At 44.0% G+C, this 23,918-nt stretch overlaps 1 protein-coding gene across 4 annotated transcripts in view; it reads right to left on the reverse strand.

Moving 5' to 3' along the window:
• Positions 1-23,918, reverse strand: part of DENND1A (DENN domain containing 1A) — a 746,239-nt gene that overhangs the window by 219,576 nt on the left and 502,745 nt on the right. For all 4 annotated transcript variants that reach the window (XM_044305779.1, XM_044305777.1, XM_044305778.1 and 1 more), the window contains exon 13: positions 22,206-22,331. In XM_044305779.1, the coding sequence (XP_044161714.1) occupies positions 22,206-22,331 (126 nt within the window). The remainder of the gene's footprint in view (positions 1-22,205; positions 22,332-23,918) is intronic.

Consider the following 23,918-nt stretch of genomic DNA (forward strand, 5'->3'; position numbering starts at 1 on the left):
GCACTGAGAGGCGGACGCTCGCTCGGCCGCTCCATGCTCAATGCGCCTGCGCTGATGACGTCATTCGAATACACCCGTCTCTTCCAAGGAGATATTAATCACCACAATCCAATAGTCCCCCCAAAAAATATACGACAGTTATACTTTAAAGGGGTTTTCCAGAAGTTAAATATTGATGACTATCTTCAGGATAGTTCCTCAGTATCTGATCAAGGAGTGTCTGACCCCCAGCACCTTGCCGATCAGCTGTTGGAGGGAGCAGCAGCTTTTAGCCAAGCGATGCAGCGTCTCCCTCGGCCTCTGACATCACATCCATTGGTCAAATTGCCTTTGTGCAGCTGAGTCCTATTCAAGTTAATGGGATTGAACTGCAATAGCAAGCACAACACTGTAAGTTGGCTGTGGTTGGTATACTGTGAAGAGGCTGCAGCCATGTGTACCCCCACCAATGAAGATAGGTCATCAATATTTAATTCCTGGACAACCGCTTTAATATAGTGGACAGAGATCCAAACACCCTGCATTGACCTTGCGTGAAATGATAAGATTCTAGCCTCCTGCAACCACCACCAGAGGGAGCTCTGAAGGACACTGCATACCGTTTTGTATATAGTGAACTTCATAATAAGCTCTCAAGCTCCCTCTAGAGGTGATTGGATGCAGCCTGAATATTATCATGTAAATCTAGGTCACTGCAAAAGGTTTGGAACAATGAATAAGAAAAACAATGCTCTGACTCCTGCTAAGTTACAATACATTAAGAAATTGTTCAGCACAGAATGTTGTAACAATGTAGATTAGGGAAAAAAGGTTCATAGTTTAACACCTTTACCCCAAGTTGCTTTCACAGTACTGCGTTGACAGATCCCATTTCTTTCTATGGGATTTACAAAAAAGCCAAAATGCATCAGTTTAGTGCTGATTTGTATATTCAAGGGCATAATAAATACAGGATTACATCTTTTGAGCCTATAAAAGAACACAATCATAAAAATCAATTGAGTAACTAACTGAATGTAAAGTGATTTTACGTATCATTTGCTCAATTGGTTTGGATATTGAGCAAAAGAGGGCACCCAGTCTTGGGGTTGATTCACACGATTATGCTCGGTCCAGGAAACACTGCATGGTGTGTCAGCCACATCTCTCAGACTGACTGCATCACAGTAATGTAAGATACAGTCACTAACTGATCACGGGTCTATTCTACAGTATTCACATGGATGATGATAAATATCTATGATGCAGTCAGTTCCGGTCAGGGGAGCAGCGGTCGGTTCGGGAGATGCGGCCGAAATGCAGGCAGTGTTTCCGGGACCAAGCAGTCGTGTAAATACACCCTTACACTGCATTCGGTAGATTCTCTTTCTCATAAAATAGATAGAGAGATATATTGTAGGGATCTGTACTTGCAGTGGGGTTGGCAATGACAGATTTTCATGGAGACAGCAGGTTCCAAAGTCCAAACTTTGCTTTATTTGGTCTTTTTAGCATAACAGATTAGCATCCAAGTTATAGGGGTCACTTGGTAACAGTGGCGTACATAGAGAAGTAAGGGCCCCATAGCAAGGAGTTTTTTAATTTATGAAAAAAATACTGGTATCATTGGGAGGTTTGATTTACACTTTAACGGTTGATGACTTGAAAATTATACTGTCATTTGCATCGACCATTTAGGAATATATATATATATGTTAGTGGGAACTTGCCCCAATACCAAAAAAAAGCAGGCAAATCCTTCTTTAGCATTTTTTTCCCTCCTTTTTTCCTAGATTCCTTATCATTTAAAAGAAAATCCATGATAGAGGGGAACTTTCAAAATATGTATACAGCATATATTACATGGGGATGAAATCTGGTCCATAAACTCTTGGTTTATGCTGCTGGAGGGAGTAGGTGGCGGCAGTGGTGTACATAGAGAAGTAAGGGTCAAACCAGGCCCCCCACACAGGACAGAAGGGTTTCTGCCTAAACCCTTTTCAATGACTCTTGGGCCATTTTCAACTGCTTCATTTGCTAAAAGTTGTTCCTTTAGAGAGTAGAGTCCTGACCAAGTTTTCACCTCTAGTAGAAAAGGAGATAATCCCAACTAAGACTGGGCCCCCTCTTGCCCTGGGCCCCATAGCAGTCGCATGGTCTGCCGCTATGGTAGTTGGGTGTTGGGGATTGATATACCTTGCCAATGTGACTATCTTTCCTGAAAAGATATAAAAACAGCATACATATAACCCATTTAAAATGACATTGACTCTGTGCCACACACACATTCCACCTACTGCTGTACTGTGCTGTCAAAAACTACAGTCTCAGCAATCAAGTAGTGATGCTCGGCTTTGGACATTTGCAATGCACTTGGGCAATCATCTATAGGGAGCGGCTGCTATTGACAGCTGACAATCTGTGGCATCAAGCTGGATCAGAAAAAAACTCATCTCGCCTGCCTCCCTCTTCTGACAATCAATTGCTGCATCAACAATGGGTCTCTGGCAGTCCTAACGCTAGCAATATTGAGGGCTGAAGTTTTAAAGGTGCTGTGATATACTCACCGCCTATTGATATCTGATCGGTGAGTACAGCGCTTGGCTATCTCCATCAACCCAGCAGAGAATGGATGAAGCAGCAGAGCCCATGCTCAACTTGTCACCACATTTAGACAGGCCAAAGAGATCACCATTCTCCTGTTTAATGGGGATCCCAACAGTCAAAACACCAATAATCAGATGTTTATTCCCTATTATATGGACAGTGGATAAGTTGATATCATGGGACAATTTTAAAGAGGCACTGTTTTTATTTTTAAAGAATGGTGTAAAAAGAACATTTCTAAATCACTTCATTTACTAAAAATCTGCCTGAATCCACCTGAGAAAAAGCTGTAAAGTTATGGCCATTAGGGGGTCTAATTTGCAGACCACTTTCTGTTGTCAGGCAAGATCTGTCTCTAGTAACAGAGACTGAGAAGACGGCAGAGAGGAAGTGGCTACAAGCTACAGAGCGGAGAACAAACATAGTGGGGAGTAAGGGAGAGAAGGTCACAGCAGTACAGCACTGGCAGATTTCACAGAAGAAAGATGTCCCCTGCTTCGGAGAGAAATGCATCTAGCTGTGCATCTGAAGAGGGGACCAATTAGGCTGAAAAGGACATAAGGAAACCCCAAAAAGACCGAGCAATGATTGTGCAAAAAAGCACAGCCATTATGCACCTTTTTTTTTTTTTTTAACTCAGGTACCTGTCTGGGTCTATCAAAGGTATGCACTGATAGCTGCCTGTTCCTCTTACATGCACAGACTATAATGCATCATTACACATCTGGTTTTCTAATGCATTACAATAAGAAAATAAAAATAAAAAAGTTAAAAAATTAAAATAGAATAAAAAAATTGTACAAGCGATTAGAAATAAAATCATTTGATGAGCGTTTCAACCAAAAGATTTGGTACACGGTGAGGGGTCCTGCCCTGGGAGGAAGTTGAGCACTTATTACAGGTATTCTCTTTCCCAAGCAGAAACTTCACCTTATTTCTGGATTGGGAAGCGACTGCCTACACACATAGCAGTAAGATTGCACCCTCCAGGGACAACATGGCTTGATAGAAGCCCATTTGTTATGTATACATGGATCAATGCCTAGTACACAAGGCATAAAAGACCTGGGGACAAGTACATTTTATATATAATATTCAGCCAATAACCAATTATTAAAATATGGCTGCTACAGTAAAACACACTGGCATCTGTGAATCCAAGTAAAAAGTTTTCTGGCTCTGCAAACGCTAAAATGCAGTTCTGCTAAGAGAAGAGCAGCCTGCAGCGACATCATTGCTATTTGTGCAATGGCTTTGGCAGGGAACTACAGGTACAATGACTTTCCCTTCATAAACCAAGCTTCTTGAGGCATCAGATAGGCTCATAGTGTGGGGTATAGCACACTCAGAGTAAGAAACCACTTATGTAAAACGGACTGCAATATTAGCTTTGCTTGTACCGGAGTCCATCCGTGCATATCCATGTAAACATCACTGAAGAATAGTTCTGCTATATAAAAATCATAAGTAAAAAAAAACTCAACTGTGCCAAGTACCAAAGTATTTTTGATCAAGTCCATAGAAAATGTTGAATAACTTAGCAAATTCCTTCTTCAATCACAGTCACAGTCATATTTAAAGGCATCTGTCAGCAGTTTTGTACCTATGGCACTGGCTGACATGTTACATGCGTACCCACATTTGAGATTTATTTCATCTCCCCTTGTTATGACCATTTGTTTTATAAACCTCTCGGCCCGCCCACACGCGGTGTATATACAGAAAGACCAGCCCATACCCCGGCTACACTAATAACCCCCCTATATATGCCTACACATGCTGCGGCATGTAATATATCCATATGAATCTAAGCCGGAAACGTATACCCCTCACACATTAATTATTTCAACAAAAAAACCACACATATACTGGGGGAATACTAATAACTACTTTTAAGTCTAACAGATGAAACCACTGGAGACCCTAAAACAGCACCCGAGCCACACCACTCACTTCTGTATAAGACAGAACGCAGCAGACCAGCGCTACCCGAGCCACGCCTACTACAAGGATGGACATACCAAGCAAGCGAGGACGCTAACACAGCATCACAAAAACCAGCGCACCGCCCACAAAATACGTCATCGAAGCCCTCCCAGATGACGCATGGACAGTCGGCCCACTCACCAATAAGAGAAGCAGAAGCACTACAGTCCGACCGCCTTCTTTAAAACGTCAGCACAACTAAGCCAGCCCAGACAACCAGGAGTGTGACGTCACCACCCCGCCCACGCCAGGTCCTACAACAACCGACTGGTAATACATACATAGCCAATAATATGCCAGCAAGCGCCATAGCAACGTTTGACAACAAAAGCACGTGCAGACACGCCCCCCGCCGGCGCTCTAACGCCCACAGAATCCCGTTTTTTGCGCCAAAAAAACCCTAATAAAAAGCACAGTAAACCCCCATAGAACAGACCCATTGTCCTGATGAAGGGGGCAGTCCGCCCCAGAAACGCGTAGACTTTTATCAAATAAAGAACCAACTTTATTTTATGCACCTGAGTCCTGTCTTCTGCAGCAGCGCTGTTAAGGTTCAATATATATGCACATATATATATTTTTTTTATCATCTTCCACCACTGACATGTTACATGTGCGCTTGAAGGAAGGAATCTGTGTTTGTCCCATGTTCATATGTGCCCACAATGCTGAGAAAAAAGATTTTTATATATGCAAATGAGCTTGTAGAAGCAATAGGGGCATTGTCATGAAATCTACAGGCTCCACTTTCTCGGCAACTGCCACGTCCTCTCCATTTTTAATGACAGGTCTTGATGACATTTTCACTGCCTGGCCCTGTCAATCAATGTGCAGAGGGTGCGGCAGTTGCAGAGAGAGCAGAGCCTTTAGGTGTAACGGCAACGCCCCCGTTGCTCCTAGAGGCTAATTTGCATATATTAAAACATAATTTTTCTCAGCAATGCAGGCACATATGAACATGGGACCAACACAGATGCCTTCAGCTGTCAAGTGCACATGTAAATTTCTTGTCCGTTTTAAAAGCACCTGGATGCTTTTTAAAAAAATTGTATAGCCACTGAGTTATTCCATAAATGTATTTGCATATTTATTCCATAAATGTATCTGTATAGCGCTATCTGCTGTATGTTCTTTTTCTTACTTCTTTGCCTGGCTCACTGAGAAGGCTGCACATGCTCAGTTTCATTCTTCAACTGCCTCCTGAGCTGTGTCGGGAGAGCATGGACACGCCCCCTGACCTGTGATAGGGAGAGAGCTCCAGCAGAAAGGACACACCCCCTGAGCTGCAGCAGAAAAGACACTCCCCTTGAGCTGCCAACTTGATATAAATCTAGCAAAGCAATGAATGTGGAAATCTCTGGATCCATGTGAAGTACAGGGCTGGTTCTAGCTTTGTTAGAAAGAGATTGTCATGTACTATATGATTTTCATTCTTTACATTAATCATGAGATAACCCCTTTAAGTGAATGGATGAACTTATTTAAAGGGGTATTCCAGTAAGATTAAGATATCCCCTATCCACAGGGGATAACCCCATCGATCACAAGACCCTCTGTACCCCCTGCAGCCCCCCTGAAATGAACGGAGCAGCTGGTCAGGCATGCGATCGGCTGCTCCCTTCATTTCAGTGAAGCAGCAGGGGGTACCGCTGAGACCGCAACCGATCGAATAGTTATCCTCTATCATGTGGATAGGGATAAATTAATTTAAGCGGAATACACCTTTTAATCCTGAGGTTGCTCCAGGGACATAGATATGCAAATTAACTCTCCTTGAAAAAATCTAAAACCACATGAAACCATCCAAACCAAGGACTCATCTGAAAGGACGGAACAGGAATTTGCAGACAGCTGTTTTGGTGATCTAGTCAAAACAGAACAGGGTACTGGTTGGCTGGAGCCATCTACAGATGGGTGTCTCTCCTTCGGAGGGGTACCTCGTTTGGTTGGTTCTTCCTTCTGGGGGAGAGATAATTTGCATCCAGAGGTAGAAATGAAAACCAGTCCTAATCATGCCCAACTAACACAGAAAAAATAAGATATACATATAGCATGGTGTAGCACGTTGGCTCAGTAGTTGGTATTGTTGATCTGTAGCACTGGGATGCTGGCTCGAATTTGACTAAATGCAAGGACAGTAGGTATCTTAGCTGCTTAGGAAGTAGCAACAGATCCTCTGCTTTTATGCCTTTGCCCAGACCAAGGTTGCAGGCATGAGACTGACCAGGTACGATGTCTGGTCCTGTCAATCAAGAGGGAGTAGAGAGTATCGTCAGCAGCCGGGTGCTAAGGAACTGGTGCTCCAAGGACTTGAGGCAACCCCCCAGTGCTCCAGATGCCTACTTTACATATTACAAGAAACAGATTTTTCCCCTAAACGGCACAACATAGAATAAATAAGGTATTGTTGGAATCACCAGGGTCAACCCTACCGGGAAGTATGCCTGGTTTAATTGTGTTGACCCTTCTGACAGATGTTTTCAATATATAACAACCTATGTTATTATTCCCATGAGGAACCAAAAGACAAGCAGGGCTTCTATCTAACACAGTGACTAATAATCTGTCGTTCAGGCTGGGCATCACAATAGGTGAAATAGATAAGGTAAGGGACCACTGGTGAACATTAAAAATAGGTAACTTCCAAATTCAGGGGCATCCATTCTATGACAGTGTTCTTCTGTCACCTCTTGTTAATCAATGAATGCCAGTTGTCAAGGTCATTAAAGCATTTATAACCATCCAAACAGGCATTGCGACAATAAAACCTTCAGGTCTGGTTTCACCTACTGACTATCACTTTTACTTTGGGCACCAAGGACAGCACAAAATGTCAACTGTTGGCACTGATCTATGCCTGGAGGCCTTGCCTTCACGTTGTACCCACCAGCAGTATACGGATGCTAAATACATTTTGGCAGCTGTTCTGGAATCACACCTTGAAGATGCCAACCACCTGTTTCTAGGAATATAAATGATGCCTGAGTGGTACAGCTTGGTTTTCTTTTTAGGGATTCTGCTCTTAGGGTAAATAACTGCAAACACTTTTCGGTAAGAGGTAGGACTTTTTTTTCCTTCTAAAATACCGGATCACAGATGGAAATGGTTAAAACGGATGCCAAATGTACATAACTGAGTATAATGGATGCTTAAAATACAGGATCCGTTTTTTTCTTTATTTTTCTGTTCTTCTGACAGATCAGAAGAACGGAAATATAAACGGTGATGTGAACCCGGACTAAACCTTTATTCCATTTTCAGCTGTTCGACAGTATGATTTATCTATGTCTTTGACTGTGTTTGAGATACTACTGCAGGTAATCTGCAAGACTCTCCAAATTCAGCTGCAAAAGATAGACATACAGTAGCGGCATTGTTGGGAGATATAAAGGATATCTGCAGGAGTGGACTGGCCATTGACCCTACAGGGAAAATTCTGAGTGGGCCAATGACCAGGGAGCCGTCCAGGCCATCCTCACAGCCACCAGCCAGGTATATAACAATCTAACAATCTCAGCGTTCTTTACCATTAGGAACTTATGACCCTAGATGGTGGCTGCAGGTGCACTCCTGATTTCAACTGTACCGTCATTTTCATAGCTAGGATTAAACATTTTCTTTATCACAGGAAAGGTGATAAATATCTAATAGCTGGGGTTCATCCATTGGGACCTCCCACTATAGGGGGCAGTATTACTACTGTGGACTCACAGCGAGACTTCGCAAAGTAATAACTTCGGCTCATAGGAGCCAATACATTCTAATGAGCGCTCGCTCTGTACAGTATTCTAATGAAGCTTTATGCAAACCGACTTCTGATTCTTCCAAAGTCGATTCCCTCATCCCTAGTCTACATCAGAGGAAACAACACTGGATGTAATGAGTTAGTAGTTCTGCATTTTCCTCCATGTTTGATAACACTTAAAAAGAGGACCTTTCACCGATTATGACAATGTGAACCAAGTATACAGACATGGAGAGCGGCGCCCGGGGATCTCACTGCACTTACTATTATCCCTGGGCGCCGCTCCGTTCTCCCGCTATGCCCTTCGGTATCTCCGGCCACTAAGTTATAGTAGGCGGAGATTTCAGTCACTAAGTTATGGTAGGCGGAGTCTGCCCTTGTTCTGCTGTAGCGCTGGCCAATCACAGCGCAGAGCTCACAGCCTGGGAGAAAATAGCCTCCCAGGCTGTGAGCTCTGCGCTGCGATTGGCCAGCGCTACAGCAGAACAAGGGCAGACTCCGCCTACCATAACTTAGTGACCGAAGATACCGGAGGGCATAGCAGGAGAACGGAGCGGCGCCCGGGGATAATCGTAAGTGCAGTGAGATCCCCGGGCGCCACTCTAAATGTCTGTATACTTAGTTCACATTGTCATAATCGGTGAAAGGTCCTCTTTAACCTCTTAAGGACATAGGGCGTACAGGTACGCCCTTGTGCCCTGGTACTTAAGGACACAGGGCGTACATGTACGCCCTGTGCATTTTCGATCACCGCCGCACGGCGGGCGGTGATCGGAACCCCGTGCCTGCTCAAATCATTGAGCAGGCACTTGGAGCAAATGCGCCGGGGGGTCCGGTGACCCCCCCATGTATGCGATCGCAGAAAACCGCAGGTCAATTCAGACCTGCGGTTTTCTGCGTTTCCGGGTTATTCGGGTCTCTGAAGTCCCGATAACCCGGAACAGGATGGTGATGGTGGTGTGATTTCACTCCACCAATCACCATCCAGCGATCCTGAGTGGTGATGGTGACATCACCACTCAGGATCGCTTTCTGATTGGTCTGTGGGCGGTCCGGCGGCAGATTCAAAAGAGGCAGGCGCTCCTCTCCTCCTCCTTTTGTGTTCCGGAGCCGGAGGAGAGAGGAGCTGCCTGCACGTGTCTGCTGCACCCGATCTGTGCCCCCCAGGACCCGATCTGTGCCCCCCAGGACCCGATCTGTGCCCCCCAGGACCCCATCAGGTACATAGGGACAGCTAGGGAAAGTTTGGTTTAGGCAGGGAAAAAAAAAGGGAAAGTTAGTTTTTGAACTTTGATTGCATCACCCTAGTTAGGGTGTCTGGGGTCCACAGCACAGCTGTGTGACCCTAGACCCCCCAGGGGTGCTGCCACTTGCCCCCCCACCCCCTGCCCCCCCCCCACACCTTTTTTGGGGTGCATTTTTTTTTTTTCGTGTACGCTGACTGTGGCCGGCACTTAGTGTCCGGCCACTGTTAGCGCATCGCACACCCCACCGCTGATCAACTTCGGACGGTTGATCAGCGGTTTTGAATTTTTTTCCCCACATTTTTTGCCCTTTTTTTAGTTAGTTTATTTTATTTTTTTTCTGTTAGTTTTAGGGTGAGTTCGTGAACACCCGTGCCCCCACACACACACGCACACAAAATAAAGAGTTACACACACGCACATATACACGCAGACACACACTCCCCTATGGCCCGCCGGACGTTCTCGGCCGAGGAGGCATACGCCCAGATTGCCTCTGACTCCGAGAGTCCCAGTGAGGATGAGGATGACCCCACATTCCTGTTGTCATCCGCATCCTCCTCATCATCTAGCGATGATGATGAGCCCCCAAGGCGGCGGAGACGCCGCCAGGCGGAGCAAGGGGACCGCCATGTTAGGGACCCTGTGGCCCACACTAGTACGAGCAGCTCTGGGGCTCGTACTGGTTTCCCGGCCCACCAGTTAAATCCACCGGAGCCCCCTGCCGGTGAACTTGTCTGGTGTAGCCCAGAGCGATACGAGCCTGTGATTCCTGATTTTGTAGGCCAATCAGGAATCCAGATTTCCACAGTGGGCTACACTGAATATGACTTTTTTTGTCATTTTTTCAGTGACCCACTGGTAAATCTGATGGTGGAGCAGACGAATCTGTACGCCCAACAGTTCGTCGCTCAACACCCGGGCTCCTTTTTGGCCAGGCCCGGTGGCTGGACGCCGGTCAGTGCAGCCGAAATGAGGACATTTTGGGGCCTCGTGCTGCATATGGGCCTGGTCAAAAAACCCAGTGTCAGGCTGTACTGGAGTGGGGACGTCCTATACCAGGCCCCACTTTACAGTACAGCCATGACACGCTCCCGGTTTGAGGCCATCCGGAAATGTCTGCATTATTCCGATAATGCAGCATGTCCCCCCCGAGGTGATCCTGCCCATGACCGTCTGTACAAGATACGGCCGGTCATCGATCACTTTGGGGCCAAATTCATGGAGGCCTATGTACCTGGAAGAGAGGTCGCGGTTGATGAGTCTCTCATTGCGTTCAAGGGGAGACTCATTTTCCGCCAGTATGTGCCCTCCAAGCGGGCGAGGTATGGCGTGAAGCTATACAAAATTTGTGAGAGTACCTCAGGGTACACTTACAAATTTCGTGTATACGAGGGGCGAGATTCCCGGATTCAACCCCCAGAATGTCCCCCCACTCTGGGTGTTACCGGGAAACTTGTGTGGGACCTTATGTACCCACTGCTGGATAAGGGTTACCACCTTTACGTGGATAACTTTTATACCAGTATCCCCTTGTTCCAGTCCCTTGCCGCCAGATCCACGTCCGCTTGTGGGACCGTGCGGAAAAATCAACGCGGCCTCCCTGCCCACCCCCTCCAGGTACCTATCCCCAGGGGTGAGACCCGTGCCCTTACCACTGGAAACCTGTTGCTGGTCAGGTATAAGGACAAGAGGGATGTCCTTATGCTGTCCACAATTCATGGTAACGGCATCACCCCTGTCCCTGTGCGAGGTACCGCTGGCAACGGTCCTCAAGCCCGATTGTATCGTCGCTTACAATCGGTATATGGGAGGAGTTGATCTCTCTGATCAAGTCCTCAAGCCATATAACGCCATGCGCAAAACCCGGGCATGGTACAAAAAAGTTGCGGTCTACTTGGTGCAGGTTGCCATGTACAACTCTTTTGTACTATCCCGAAGCGCTGGCAGCACAGGGACATTCCTCCAGTTCTATGAGGCAGTCCTCAAGGCCCTGATCTTTTCGGACCGGGAAAGAGCAGGCCGGAGTACCTCAGGGAACTGTAGGTGCCCGGATCGTCCCTGGCCAACACTTTCCAGGTGTGGTCCCCCATACTGGAAAGAAGGGACGAACCCAAAAAAAGTGCAGAGTGTGTCGCAGGAGGGGGATACGGAAGGACACGACTACTCAGTGCGACACTTGCCCCGATCATCCGGGCCTCTGCATTGACGGTTGCTTCAGGGAGTATCACACTTCCATGGAGTACTAAATTTATATCCCAATTTAGCACTGACATCGGATAAAAAAAAATGGTTCTCAGACTTGAGACACCCAAAAAAACTAAAATAATTTATTAAAAGTAGACATAGGTATTGCCGCGTCGGTAATAATATCCTCTATAAAAATGCCCCATTACCTAACCCCCCAGATTAACACGGTCCAGAAAAAATAAAAAAAGGTGCAAAAAAAGTTTTTTTTTGTCACCTTACATAATAAAAAGTTTAATAGCAAGCGATCAAAAAGTCATATAGCCCCCAAATTAGTGCCAATAAAACCGTCATCTCATCCCGCAAAAAATGAGCCCCCACATAAGATAATCAGATAAAAAAAAAATAGAAAATGACTCTTAGACTTTAGAGATACAAAATTTTGACTTATTAGGTATCGCCGCGTCCGTAAGAATCTCCTCTATAAAAATGCCCCATTACCTAACCCCCCAGATTAACACGGTCCAGAAAAAATAAAAAAAGGTGCAAAAAAAGTTTTTTTTTGTCACCTTACATAATAAAAAGTTTAATAGCAAGCGATCAAAAAGTCATATAGCCCCCAAAATAGTGCCAATAAAACCGTCCGCTCATCCCGCAAAAAATGAGCCCCCACATAAGATAATTGGCTAAAGGAAAATAAAAAAAATGACACTTAGACTTTAGAGATACCCAAAAAAAAATGTTGTATCAAAAAAGATAATATAGTCAAAAACCTAAATAATTGTAAAAAAAAAGTAGACTTATTAGATATTGCCGCGTCCGTAAGAATCTCCTCTATAACAATATCCCATGACCTAACTACCCAGATTAACACGGTTAAAAAAAAAAAAAAAAAAACGGTGCCAAAACTGCTATTTTTGGCACTTTTCCATTTCAGTCCGTTTTTTCCGGTAACAAAACAAGGGTTAACAACCAAACAAAAGTTAAAATTTATTACCCTGATACTGCAGTTTACAGAAACGCCACATTTGTGGTCGTAAACTGCTGTATCCGTAAAAGGGAGGCCGCAAAAGGAAAGGACCGACATGGTTTCTGGAAGGCCGATTTTGATGGCCTTTTTTATTGACACCATATCCCTTTTGAAGCCCCCCTGATGCCCCCCTAGAGTAAAAACTCCCTAAAATTGACCCCATCTAAGAAACTACACCCCTCAAGGTATTCAAAAATGATTATACAAACTTTATTAACCCTTTAGGTGTTCCTCAACAGTTAATGGCAAATGGAGATGAAATATCAGAATTTCTATTTTTGGTAACCTTGCCTCACAAAAATGTAATATAGAGCAACCAAAAATTATATTTGCCCTAAAAATACTCCCCCAAAAAATGCCACCTTATCCCGTAGTTTCCAAAATGGGGTCACTTTTAGGGAGTTTCGACTCCAGGGGTGCATCAGGGGGGTTGAAACAGGACACGGTGTAAATAAACCGGTCCATAAAAATCAGCCCTCCAAAAACCAAACGGCGCACCTTTCACTCTACGCCCCGCTGTGTGGCCGTACAGTAGTGTACGGCCACATATTGGGTGTTTCTGTAAACGGCAGAGTCAGGGTAATAAAGATACAGTCTTGTTTGGCTGTTAACCCTTGATTTGTTAGTGGAAAACATGGGTTAAAATGGAAAATAAGGCAAAAAAATGAAATTTTCCAATTTCATCCCCATTTGCCAATAACTCTTGTGCAACACCTAAAGGGTTAACGACGTATGTAAAACCAGTTTTGAATACCTTGAGGGGTGTAGTTTCTTAGATGGGGTCACTTTTAGGGAGTTTCGACTCCAGGGGTGCATCAGGGGGGTTGAAACAGGACACGGTGTAAATAAACCGGTCCATAAAAATCAGCCCTCCAAAAACCAAACGGCACACCTTTCACTCTACGCCCCGCTGTGTGGCCGTACAGTAGTGTACGGCCACATATTGGGTGTTTCTGTAAACGGCAGAGTCAGGGTAATAAAGATACAGTCTTGTTTGGCTGTTAACCCTTGCTTTGTTAGTGGAAAACATGGGTTAAAATGGAAAATAAGGCAAAAAAATGGAATTTTCAAATTTCATCCCCATTTGCCAATAACTCTTGTGCAACATCTAAAGGGTTAACGACGTATGTAAAACCAGTTTTGAATACCTTGAGGGGTGTAGTTTCTTAGATGGGGTCACTTTTAGGGAGTTTCTACTCCAGGGGTGCATCAGGGGGCTTCAAATGGGACATGGTGTAAATAAACCAGTCCATAAAAATCAGCCCTCCAAAAACCACACGGCGCACCTTTCACTCTACGCCCCGCTGTGTGGCCGTACAGTAGTTTGCGGCCACATATTGGGTGTTTCTGTAAACGGCAGAGTCAGGGCAATAAAGATACAGTCTTGTTTGGCTGTTAACCCTTGATTTGTTAGTGGAAAACATGGGTTAAAATGGAAAATAAGGCAAAAAAAGAAATTTTCTAATTTCATCCCCATTTGCCAATAACTCTTGTGCAACACCTAAAGGGTTAACGACGTATGTAAAACCAGTTTTGAATACCTTGAGGGGTGTAGTTTCTTAGATGGGGTCACTTTTAGGGAGTTTCTACTCCAGGGGTGCATCAGGGGGCTTCAAATGGGACATGGTGTAAATAAACCAGTCCATAAAAATCAGCCCTCCAAAAACCATACGGCGCACCTTTCACTCTACGCCCCGCTGTGTGGCCGTACAGTAGTTTGCGGCCACATATTGGGTGTTTCTGTAAACGGCAGAGTCAGGGCAATAAAGATACAGTCTTGTTTGGCTGTTAACCCTTGATTTGTTAGTGGAAAACATGGGTTAAAATGGAAAATAAGGCAAAAAAAGAAATTTTCTAATTTCATCCCCATTTGCCAATAACTCTTGTGCAACACCTAAAGGGTTAACGACGTATGTAAAACCAGTTTTGAATACCTTGAGGGGTGTAGTTTCTTAGATGGGGTCACTTTTAGGGAGTTTCTACTCTAGGGGTGCATCAGGGGGCTTCAAATGGGACATGGTGTAAATAAACCAGTCCATAAAAATCAACCTTCCAAAAACCATACGGCGCACCTTTCACTCTACGCCCCGCTGTGTGGCCGTACAGTAGTTTACGGCCACATATTGGGTGTTTCTGTAAACTGCAGAGTCAGGGCAATAAAGATACAGTCTTGTTTGGCTGTTAACCCTTGCTTTGTTAGTGGAAAAAATGGGTAAAAATGAAATATTAGACAGAAAAATGAAATTCTCAAATTTCATCCCCATTTGCCAATAACTCTTGTGCAACACCTAAAGGGTTAACAACATATGTAAAATCACTTTTGAATACCTTGAGGGGTGTAGTTTCTTAGATGGGGTCATTTTTGGGTGGTTTCTATTATGTAAGCCTCGCAAAGCGACTTCAGACCTGAAATGGTCCCTAAAAATTTAGTTTTTGTAAATTTCAGAAAAATTTCAAGATTTGCTCCTAAACTTCTAAGCCTTATAACATCCCCAAAAAATAAAATATCATTCCCAAAATAATTCACACATGAAGTAGACATATGGGGAATGTAAAGTCATCACAATTTTTGGGGGTATTACTATGTATTACAGAAGTAGAGAAACTGAAACTTTGAAATTTGCTAATTTTTCAAAATTTTTGATAAATTTGGTATTTTTTGGTGCAAAAAAAAATATTTTTTTGACTTAATTTTACTAGTGTCATGAAGTACAATATGTGACGAAAAAACAATGTCAGAACGGCCTGGATAAGTCAAAGCGTTTTAAAGTTATCAGCACTTAAAGTGACACTGGTCAGATTTGCAAAAAATGGCCTGGTCCTAAGGTGTAAAAAGGCTGTGTCCTTAAGGGGTTAAGGACTAAGCAGAATGATGAAGCTAGGGCTGGCTTAGTGCTGTTATTCAAGTCTCATCATCTAAGTCCAGTGTCGGACTGGGGCTCCTGAGGTCCCACCTGAAAAATTATTTCTGGGGGCCCACTGTAAAGCTACATGCAAACAGAGGGAAGGTCCTTGGTAACAGAGAATACAGTCTAGTCTGACTCCTAACCTAGAAGTCATCTCTGCCCGATTGCATTTATAATAACTAGGTATTTTGTTAAATAATCTATCAATTTTTAAAAAAAATGAAAATAGGCTTCTTGAAATGCTGTACACTTCCTATCTCCATATGTAGTACAGTCAGTCCACTGTGCCATTTGTGTAGAGGACTAAGTGCTCACCTTGCTCAGAGGCCCACCGGGGGATCCACCTGTTCCCCTGTGGACTAGTCCGAGCCGGCCTAAGCCCCTTGCTCCATATCTGAGTTGGAACTGGAGGAGAAAGAGGAGGAGGGTGATGGCCACCACAGAAAGGCAGGTTCTAGGGGAGGTATTTTGTGCAGCTGGGGCAGTATTGTGGGCTGCACTGTGGTATTTGGTTCTGCTGGAACAGTATTGTGTGCTGCACTATGGTACTAATGTCCCAGTCTACTTGTGTTACCCTTCTGTCAATATGCCTACAACATGAGGTGACTTTTAGATTATTTTCTTTTTTTTTCAGGACACTCAGTTCACAGTCCGTCCCTGCTCTTCTGGAGAGTCATGGACATCTCCCTTGTATACCACATATAAAATAATGGTTATATTGTCTGAAGCCCTGGAATGAAGAAACCATTCACCACTGGAGAATGGTGTGCCAGGGGTAGTCACTGCTCCCCAAAAGTTCATTTGTGGAGAGTGAGGTGGAAGCCATAAGACACCTCCCATATGACAATCAAGAAAATGACTTGGTGGTTGTGTTTGTCTAGTAATTTTGGTAAGGGACACATATTTGATATTCCTATACCACAATATCATTCAGTGCAGCTCATGGTTTGTCAGCCCTTGCAATGCACGTACATTAGTACGTTGTTTTTTCTAGATAATTGGCGTTTATTAAACTGCATTTACTAGAAACCAGATGACCTCTAAGATTTCAAGAGCTCAGTATTTGCATTTAGAGACAAATGTACTTCTACTGATTTGATTTCGGAACACATTCCCCTTCTTGAAAGTTGCTTGTCCAGTACACTTTAGATGTGGTGGTGCTAATGATGTATGGCACTACTGTATAGCAGCATCCCTTGCTCTCCGCTGGTAATGGTTTTCTTTACGCTCAAACACAGACCCAAATCGATGTTACTCAGCATTCTGCTGGCTGATTAGAGACCCAGAACAAGACGGGAGTTGGATGTATTTGCTCTGACAAAACACATCAATATGTTCTTTCTCCCTGACCGTGGTTCTTTTACACCCCCACACAGTGGGTTTTCAGAAGACTTGTGCACATTTAAATACAGCTGGTGAGCAAAAAAGAAAACGTCGGACCAACGCGTTAGGAAAAACAAAGTTAACTTTTGTTAGTATCAGTCAAATATAATCTGTAGGCGAATAAGATTGATATTGTAGATTGTAAGCCCTCGCGGGCAGGGCCCCCTCTTCTTCTGTACCAGTCTGTAACTCGTCTTGTTTATGCTGAGTGCAGTTGTCTGTATTATGTATGTGCACCGCTTATCATATGTACAGCGCTATGGAATGAATGGCGCTTTAATAATAATAAAAATTATAATCATAATAATAATACTTTAACCCATCGTGAAAGGGAGTTACATTCTGCTATCTGGAGAGAGCTCGGATTTTTCAGGATGAGATAGTTTAGGGCAGTAACTAATTAAATGTTTTTCAACTTCTTAATCTATTAAAGGGGTTGCGCAGCAATATATATTAAAGACTTATCTGCAGTATACAGTAGGTCATCAATGTCTGATCAGCGGGGGTCCCACACCAGGAACTCTTGCCAATCAGCTGTTTGAAGAGGAGGCGAACCGCCATGCGAGCGCTGCTTCCTCTTCGGTACACTACATGTTGTCTCCCTTGTAGCGGTGACGTAGTATACGTAGTATTCGACTGAATGGAGCCAGTAGTTGTGATTACACTGCACTTACGAGGCGACGGACAGTGTAATGAAGAGGAAGCAGCGCTCCCATGGAGTTAGGGCCATTTAACCACCACGTGCACTAAATCAACAAAAATGTGGCTGACAATAAAGGCACTCTCGGACCTTGTCATTAAAGGGATTGTACAGGGGTTTTATATTGATGACCTGTCTTCAGGATCGGGGAGCACCATCTCCCCTTCAAACAGCTGATCGGCGGAGGTGCCAGGTGTCAGACTCCCACCGATCTGATATCGATGACCTATCCTGAAGATAAGTCATCAATATAAATCCCTTTAATGACTAGGTCTTAGAATGCCTTTATCGTCAGGCACTTTTTTGTTGATTTAGTGCAGGTGGTGGTTTAATGGCCCTAACTTTTCTATTCACCGGGCTACCAAAAAATGTTTCCTTAGTTTTTACAGGACACTAAAGGCTTTTAAGTAATACTTTTTTTAACAATTCTTTTTTCTTTTTTTCTTTGGGAAAGAAATTGACAAAACAAAACGTTTTCAAACCATACTTTATGCTTTAGAGAAGTTGTCTCATCTCATACAGTGTCAGATTGGGTGGCCCATTCAGGAGATAGGAGTAGGTTCCAGAGAGCCTACCCTAAGTGAATAAGAGCACACCGCGCATACTCTCCATTCAATTCAATGAGAGTTCCGAAAATAGCTGAGTGAGCTCGCCTGGCTATTTTTCGATCTCCCATAGAAGCGCACTGCACATGCACGGTCACCTTCTCCATTTACCTCTAGGGACTGATGGAAATAGCCAAGCCAGCGCTCAGCTATTCTCAGAACTCCCGCAGCAGTGAGAGGAGGGAGGCCGTACTTGCACAGTGCACTCTAGTTCCCTTTGGAGGGCCCATTCTGGAGATATGAGTGAGTCCTAGGGCTGGGACCTTGATGGCATAGCGATATACCACCAACATATGAGATGAGACTATTTTAAGTATGCAAAATGATTAAAAAAATACTATAAATTTAGCATTTTATGAACAGGGCAGCTATGGTGACAGTTTTGGATGGTGTGGGCTTTTATTTTAGTTTTTTACTATATATATTTATAATTTGGCACATAACATGTTTAACCCAATGAACCTCTAGGGGACATTAACTTTTTTGATTATTTGACTTTTTGTAACTGATAACCTATTATATGGGACCACTTTCGATCGGCTGTTTGCCCAAGCCCCAGCGCTCCTGTGAGTGCTGCGGCCTTCTCCTAGCTTATCCTCGACCAGCAACGTCACATTTATTGGTCATGTGGCCCAGGCACAGGTCAGCCCCATTCAACCCCACCTATCAGATGCTGATGACCTATTAAGATGTCATCGGTTACAAAGAGTTAAAAAACCCGTTTAACTATACAAGCATATGTAAGCTAGTACTGGAGCACAGCCACTCAACTGCTGTAGCCGTTTTTGCAGTCCGCAAAATGCAGATCCGCAATACACAGATTCCAGCCATGTGAGTTCCACATTTTGTAGAACGGAATGTCCAGGCTATAATAAAACATTCCTATTATTACGGACAAGATTAGGGCATGTTCTATTTTTTTGCGGGGACACAGAATGGACATACGGATGTGGACAGCACACTGTGCGTATCTTTTGCGGCCCCATTGAAATGAATGGGTCTGCATCTAACCCGCAAAAAATGCGGATCGAATGCGGAGAAAAAAAAAATCAGTTCATCAGAGTCCTTAAGCTACGTTACAAATTGAAAGCAACACAAGAAAAATACAGAGAGTGTAGACAATTTGGAAAAAAAACAGTAGCCGAGTAGACAAGCTTCTTGTCAATGGAGGCATGAAAGAAAAAATCCAATCAATATGATCCTCTGACATGTCATAGACACATGCGAGAAGGTGACATTAGTGATGTCTGTGATCTTGGTCCACCGCTGTTTTTCTAAAAATCAGACACAACGGGGGAATTTATCATTCCCTGTACTCACAAGATATAAAAATTTAGCATTTTACACCACTCACTTCAGTCTTGAAAAGTTGCAAAAAAGTCACAAGCCGACTCCAGCAGGTAGTGGGTGGGGGCCAGAGTAGTATTTCTAGACAGAAGGTTTAGAGAGGCACCAAATTTAATAAAGTGCAAAATTTGTAAACTAAACCAACGCAGCCTCAAGCAAATATTACCCACATGATGAATTCCCCTCAAATTCTAGGCAATTTGCCAGATTTTAGGCTAGGTTCACCTCATGGTTTTGCCATACAGATAAGGAATACCTGTTTTCAGCTCCCACTTAAAAAAACATATACTGCTAGAACAGAACACAGCCAGATAATTATATAATTGCTACTGCCTTCTATTGTGTGTGTGTGTATATATATATATATACACACTGAACAAAAATATAAACACAACACTTTTGGTTTTGCTCGAGCTGAACTCAAAGATCTGAAACATTTTTTCTACATACACAAAAGACCCATTACTCTCAAATATTGTTCACAAATCTAAGGGTCCATTCACACCTCTGTAATTTGGGTCCGCACCTGTTGCCGCAATTTGCGGAACGGGTGCGGACCCATTCACTTTCAATGGGGCTGGAACGGATGCGGATCCGTATTTCCGGGATCCACATCCGCATTTCCAGGATCCGCATCCTCATTTCGGGGATCCGTATTTTCGGGATCGGCAATTCCGTTCTCGAAAAAAATAGAACAAGAGGAATTGCGGACCAGAAAAGGCATTTTCTATTATAGTGTCGGCGATGTGTGGTCCGCAAATTGCGGATCGCACATTGCCGGTGTCCGTGTTTTGCGGATCTGCAAAACAGTTACGGACGTGTGAATGGACCATAAATCTCCGTTAGTGAGCACTTCTCATTTGCTGAGATAATCCATCCAACCTCACAGGTGTGGCATATCAAGGTGCCTTATTAGACAGCATGAATATTGCACAGGTGTGCCTTAGACTGCCCACAATAAAAGACCACTCTGAAATGTGCACAGTTTTGCCTTACTGGGAGGGGGAGGGAGGTATCTGGTGTGGCCACCATTTGCCTCACACAGTGCAACACATCTCCGTTGCATAGAGTTGATCAGGTTGTTGATTGTGGCCTGTGGATTGTTGGTCCACTCCTCTTCAATAGCCGTGCGAAGTTGCAGAATATTGGCAGGAACTGGAACGCGCTGTCGTATACGGCAATCCAGAGCATCCCAAACGTGCTCAATGGGTGACATGTCCGGTGAGTATGCTGGCCATGCAAGAACTGGGATGTTTTCAGCTTCCAGGAATTGTGTTCAGATCCTTGCAATATGGGGCCTTGCATTATCATGCTGCAACATGAGGTGATGGTCGTGGATGAATGGCACAACAATGGGCTCAGGATCTCATCACGGTATCTCTGTGCATTCAAAATGTCATCAATAAAATGCACCTATGTTTGTTATCCATAACATATGCCTGCCCATACCATAACCCCACCGCCACCATGGGCCACTCGATCCACAACGTTGACGTCAGCAAACCGCTCACCCACACACCACACTACGCTGTCTGCCATCTGCCCTAAACAGTGAAAACCGGGACTCATCCATGAACAGAACGCCTCTCCAACAAGCCAGACGCCATCGAATGTGAGCATTTGCCCACTCAAGTCAGTTACGATGACGAACTGCAGTCAGGTCCAGACCCCGATGAGGACGACGAGCATGCAGATGAGCTTCCCTGAGACGGTTTCTGACAGTTTGTGCAGAAATTCTTTGGTTATGCAACGATTGTTGCTGCAGCTGTCCGGGTGGCTGGTCTCAGACGATCATGGAGGTGAACATGCTGGATGTGGAGGTCCTGGGCTGGTGTGGTTACACAGTGGTCTGCGGTTGTGAGGCCGGTTAGATGTACTGCCAAATTCTCTGAAACGCCTTTGGAGATGGCTTATGGTAGAGAAATGAACATTCTTTGCACAGGCAACCGCTCTGGTAGACATTCCTGCAGTCAGCATGCCAATTGCACGCTCCCTCAAACGTTGCAACATCTGTGGCATTGTGCTGTGTGATCAAACTGCACATTTCAGAGTGACCTTTTATTGTGGGCAGTCTAAGGCACACCTGTGCAATATTCATGCTGTCTAATCAGCACCTTGATATGCCACACCTGTGAGGTGGGATGGATTATCTCAGCAAAGGAGAAGTGTTCACTAACACAGATTTAGACAGATTTGTTAACAATATTTGAGAGTAATGGGTCTTTTGTGTATGTAGAAAATGTTTTTAGATCTTTGAGTTCAGCTCATGCAAAATGGGAGCAAAACAGAAAGTGTTGTGTTAATATATATATATACACACATACACACACACACCCCTGTATGGTAAAAATGTCACATGCCCTAAAAAAAATACATAAAAATAATACATAAAAATAATAATTGGTGGTCCAGTACTGCCGATTTGTGATCTTCTCACACGTCTATCATATCCACTAGATTTCATGTAAGAAACATATTCCACTTACTGGCTCAATTTTGAGGGCACTTCTGTAGCTGCCAAACAAAGAAGCTTGGGCTTTTAAGAAAGCTCGCGCCACCCCGTCTCCAGTTGTTGTGGACACCTTTCTCAGTCTGTTCTTTAATGCAGATACCTAGAAAATATAAAAGAACCATTATACCAATTTGTGTAAAAAAAACAAAAAAACAACCACTAATAAACTAATAGCGAATAATGTGTCTTAAAGAACACTATATCTTATGGAAGTCACGCCTAAAAACTCTTAGAACCAAGATCAGGAAGGCACAGAATTAGGCTGCTTTCACACAGTCAGTCTTTGGTCAGTGTGACACGGGTGCGGGCTGTCTTGCAGAAATTTTTCACGGATTTGTGTGTGGATTTCTGTGCGTTTTCACTCCAAATTCGCACCAAAAAGTGCTAGTGTTACTTGCATTTTTTGGTGCGGATTTGATGCAAATTTTCTGCAGATCTTACCCTTGCATTGAAAAGGGTAAAATCCGCACACAAAGAATTGACATGCTATAAACTTTAAAATCCACATGGAATGAAAAAGCAAAACGTACATGAGTTTTGTATAATCTCATACACTTTGCTGATACTGTATTATGCCGTGTTTTTTCCCGCATGAAAATACCTTTAAATCTGTCAAGTTAAAGAGGTTGTGCAGTCAATATAAAAAAAAAATTAAAACAGTCCTCATAAGATAAGTGACTTACTAAATACTCTACTATTTAAATTTGGTATGTGACCTTCCTTTCTGAGCAGTGGTCATGGACATGAAGATTCCGGCTTTTGATGCTGTGGGAAGACGTCTCATCTGCAGATCATGTGGCTTCCCCTCTTGGTTGCCCTGTCCCCTATATGGAATGTGCTGGCAGTTTAAGGCCACCTGCACACACTGCGGAATACGTGCGGAAAACCTGCAGCGTATTACAGTACCAGCAGAGTATATGAGATATCATAAATCTCATGTACAATTTTTTGATTTTTTCCATGCAGAAAATGACCTGCCGCACGGATTTCAAGTTAAATAGCATGTTAATTATGTCTGCGGTTTTATCTGTGGATTTCCCGCTTTTCAAAGGAAGGAGCGAGATCAGCGGCAAAACCGCATCAAAAAACGCAATTAGACATTGCGGATTTTGGTGTAGATCTGCTGCAGAAACTCAGATAAATCCACACGAAAATTTGTACGGATCTTATATGCATTCACCTGCACCCGTGTGTAGGATGTCTAAAGAAATAACTAGCACATGACGTTTTGTCGTAATGTTGAAAGTTGGAATATTCATGTCACATGACTGCTGCTAAGCAGCTCAAACGGAATAGGGAGAGTCCTAAGGACTCTAACCAACCAGATTCGGCATAGGATGTCAGGTGACATGATCAACCAGTCAGCTTCATCAGCAGACTTTTTCTTTGTTAGCCATATAGTTAGAATTTAGGACAGCTGCAGAGTAAGGCCTCATGCACACGGCCATTGTTTGGCTGTGCCCATATTGCGGCCCAAACCCATGGATTCCAAACCCGGAGTGGCGGAGACGAGTGCCCCTTCTCCTCCCCACCCCTCTCAGTTGCAGGGCAGGAGGGCGTCCAGTACGGGAACACCACCGATCCCGGGAAGCCGGCGGGAGCCCCAGGAGAGTTATTTTTTCTTTGTGAAGGGTAGGGCGCCCTGGAATGGGTTTGCCCCGAGAGAGGGGCCCGCACCTTGGAAAGC

This window comes from Bufo gargarizans, chromosome 9 (genome assembly GCF_014858855.1).
Source record: "Bufo gargarizans isolate SCDJY-AF-19 chromosome 9, ASM1485885v1, whole genome shotgun sequence".
NCBI classification, from domain to species: domain Eukaryota; kingdom Metazoa; phylum Chordata; class Amphibia; order Anura; family Bufonidae; genus Bufo; species Bufo gargarizans.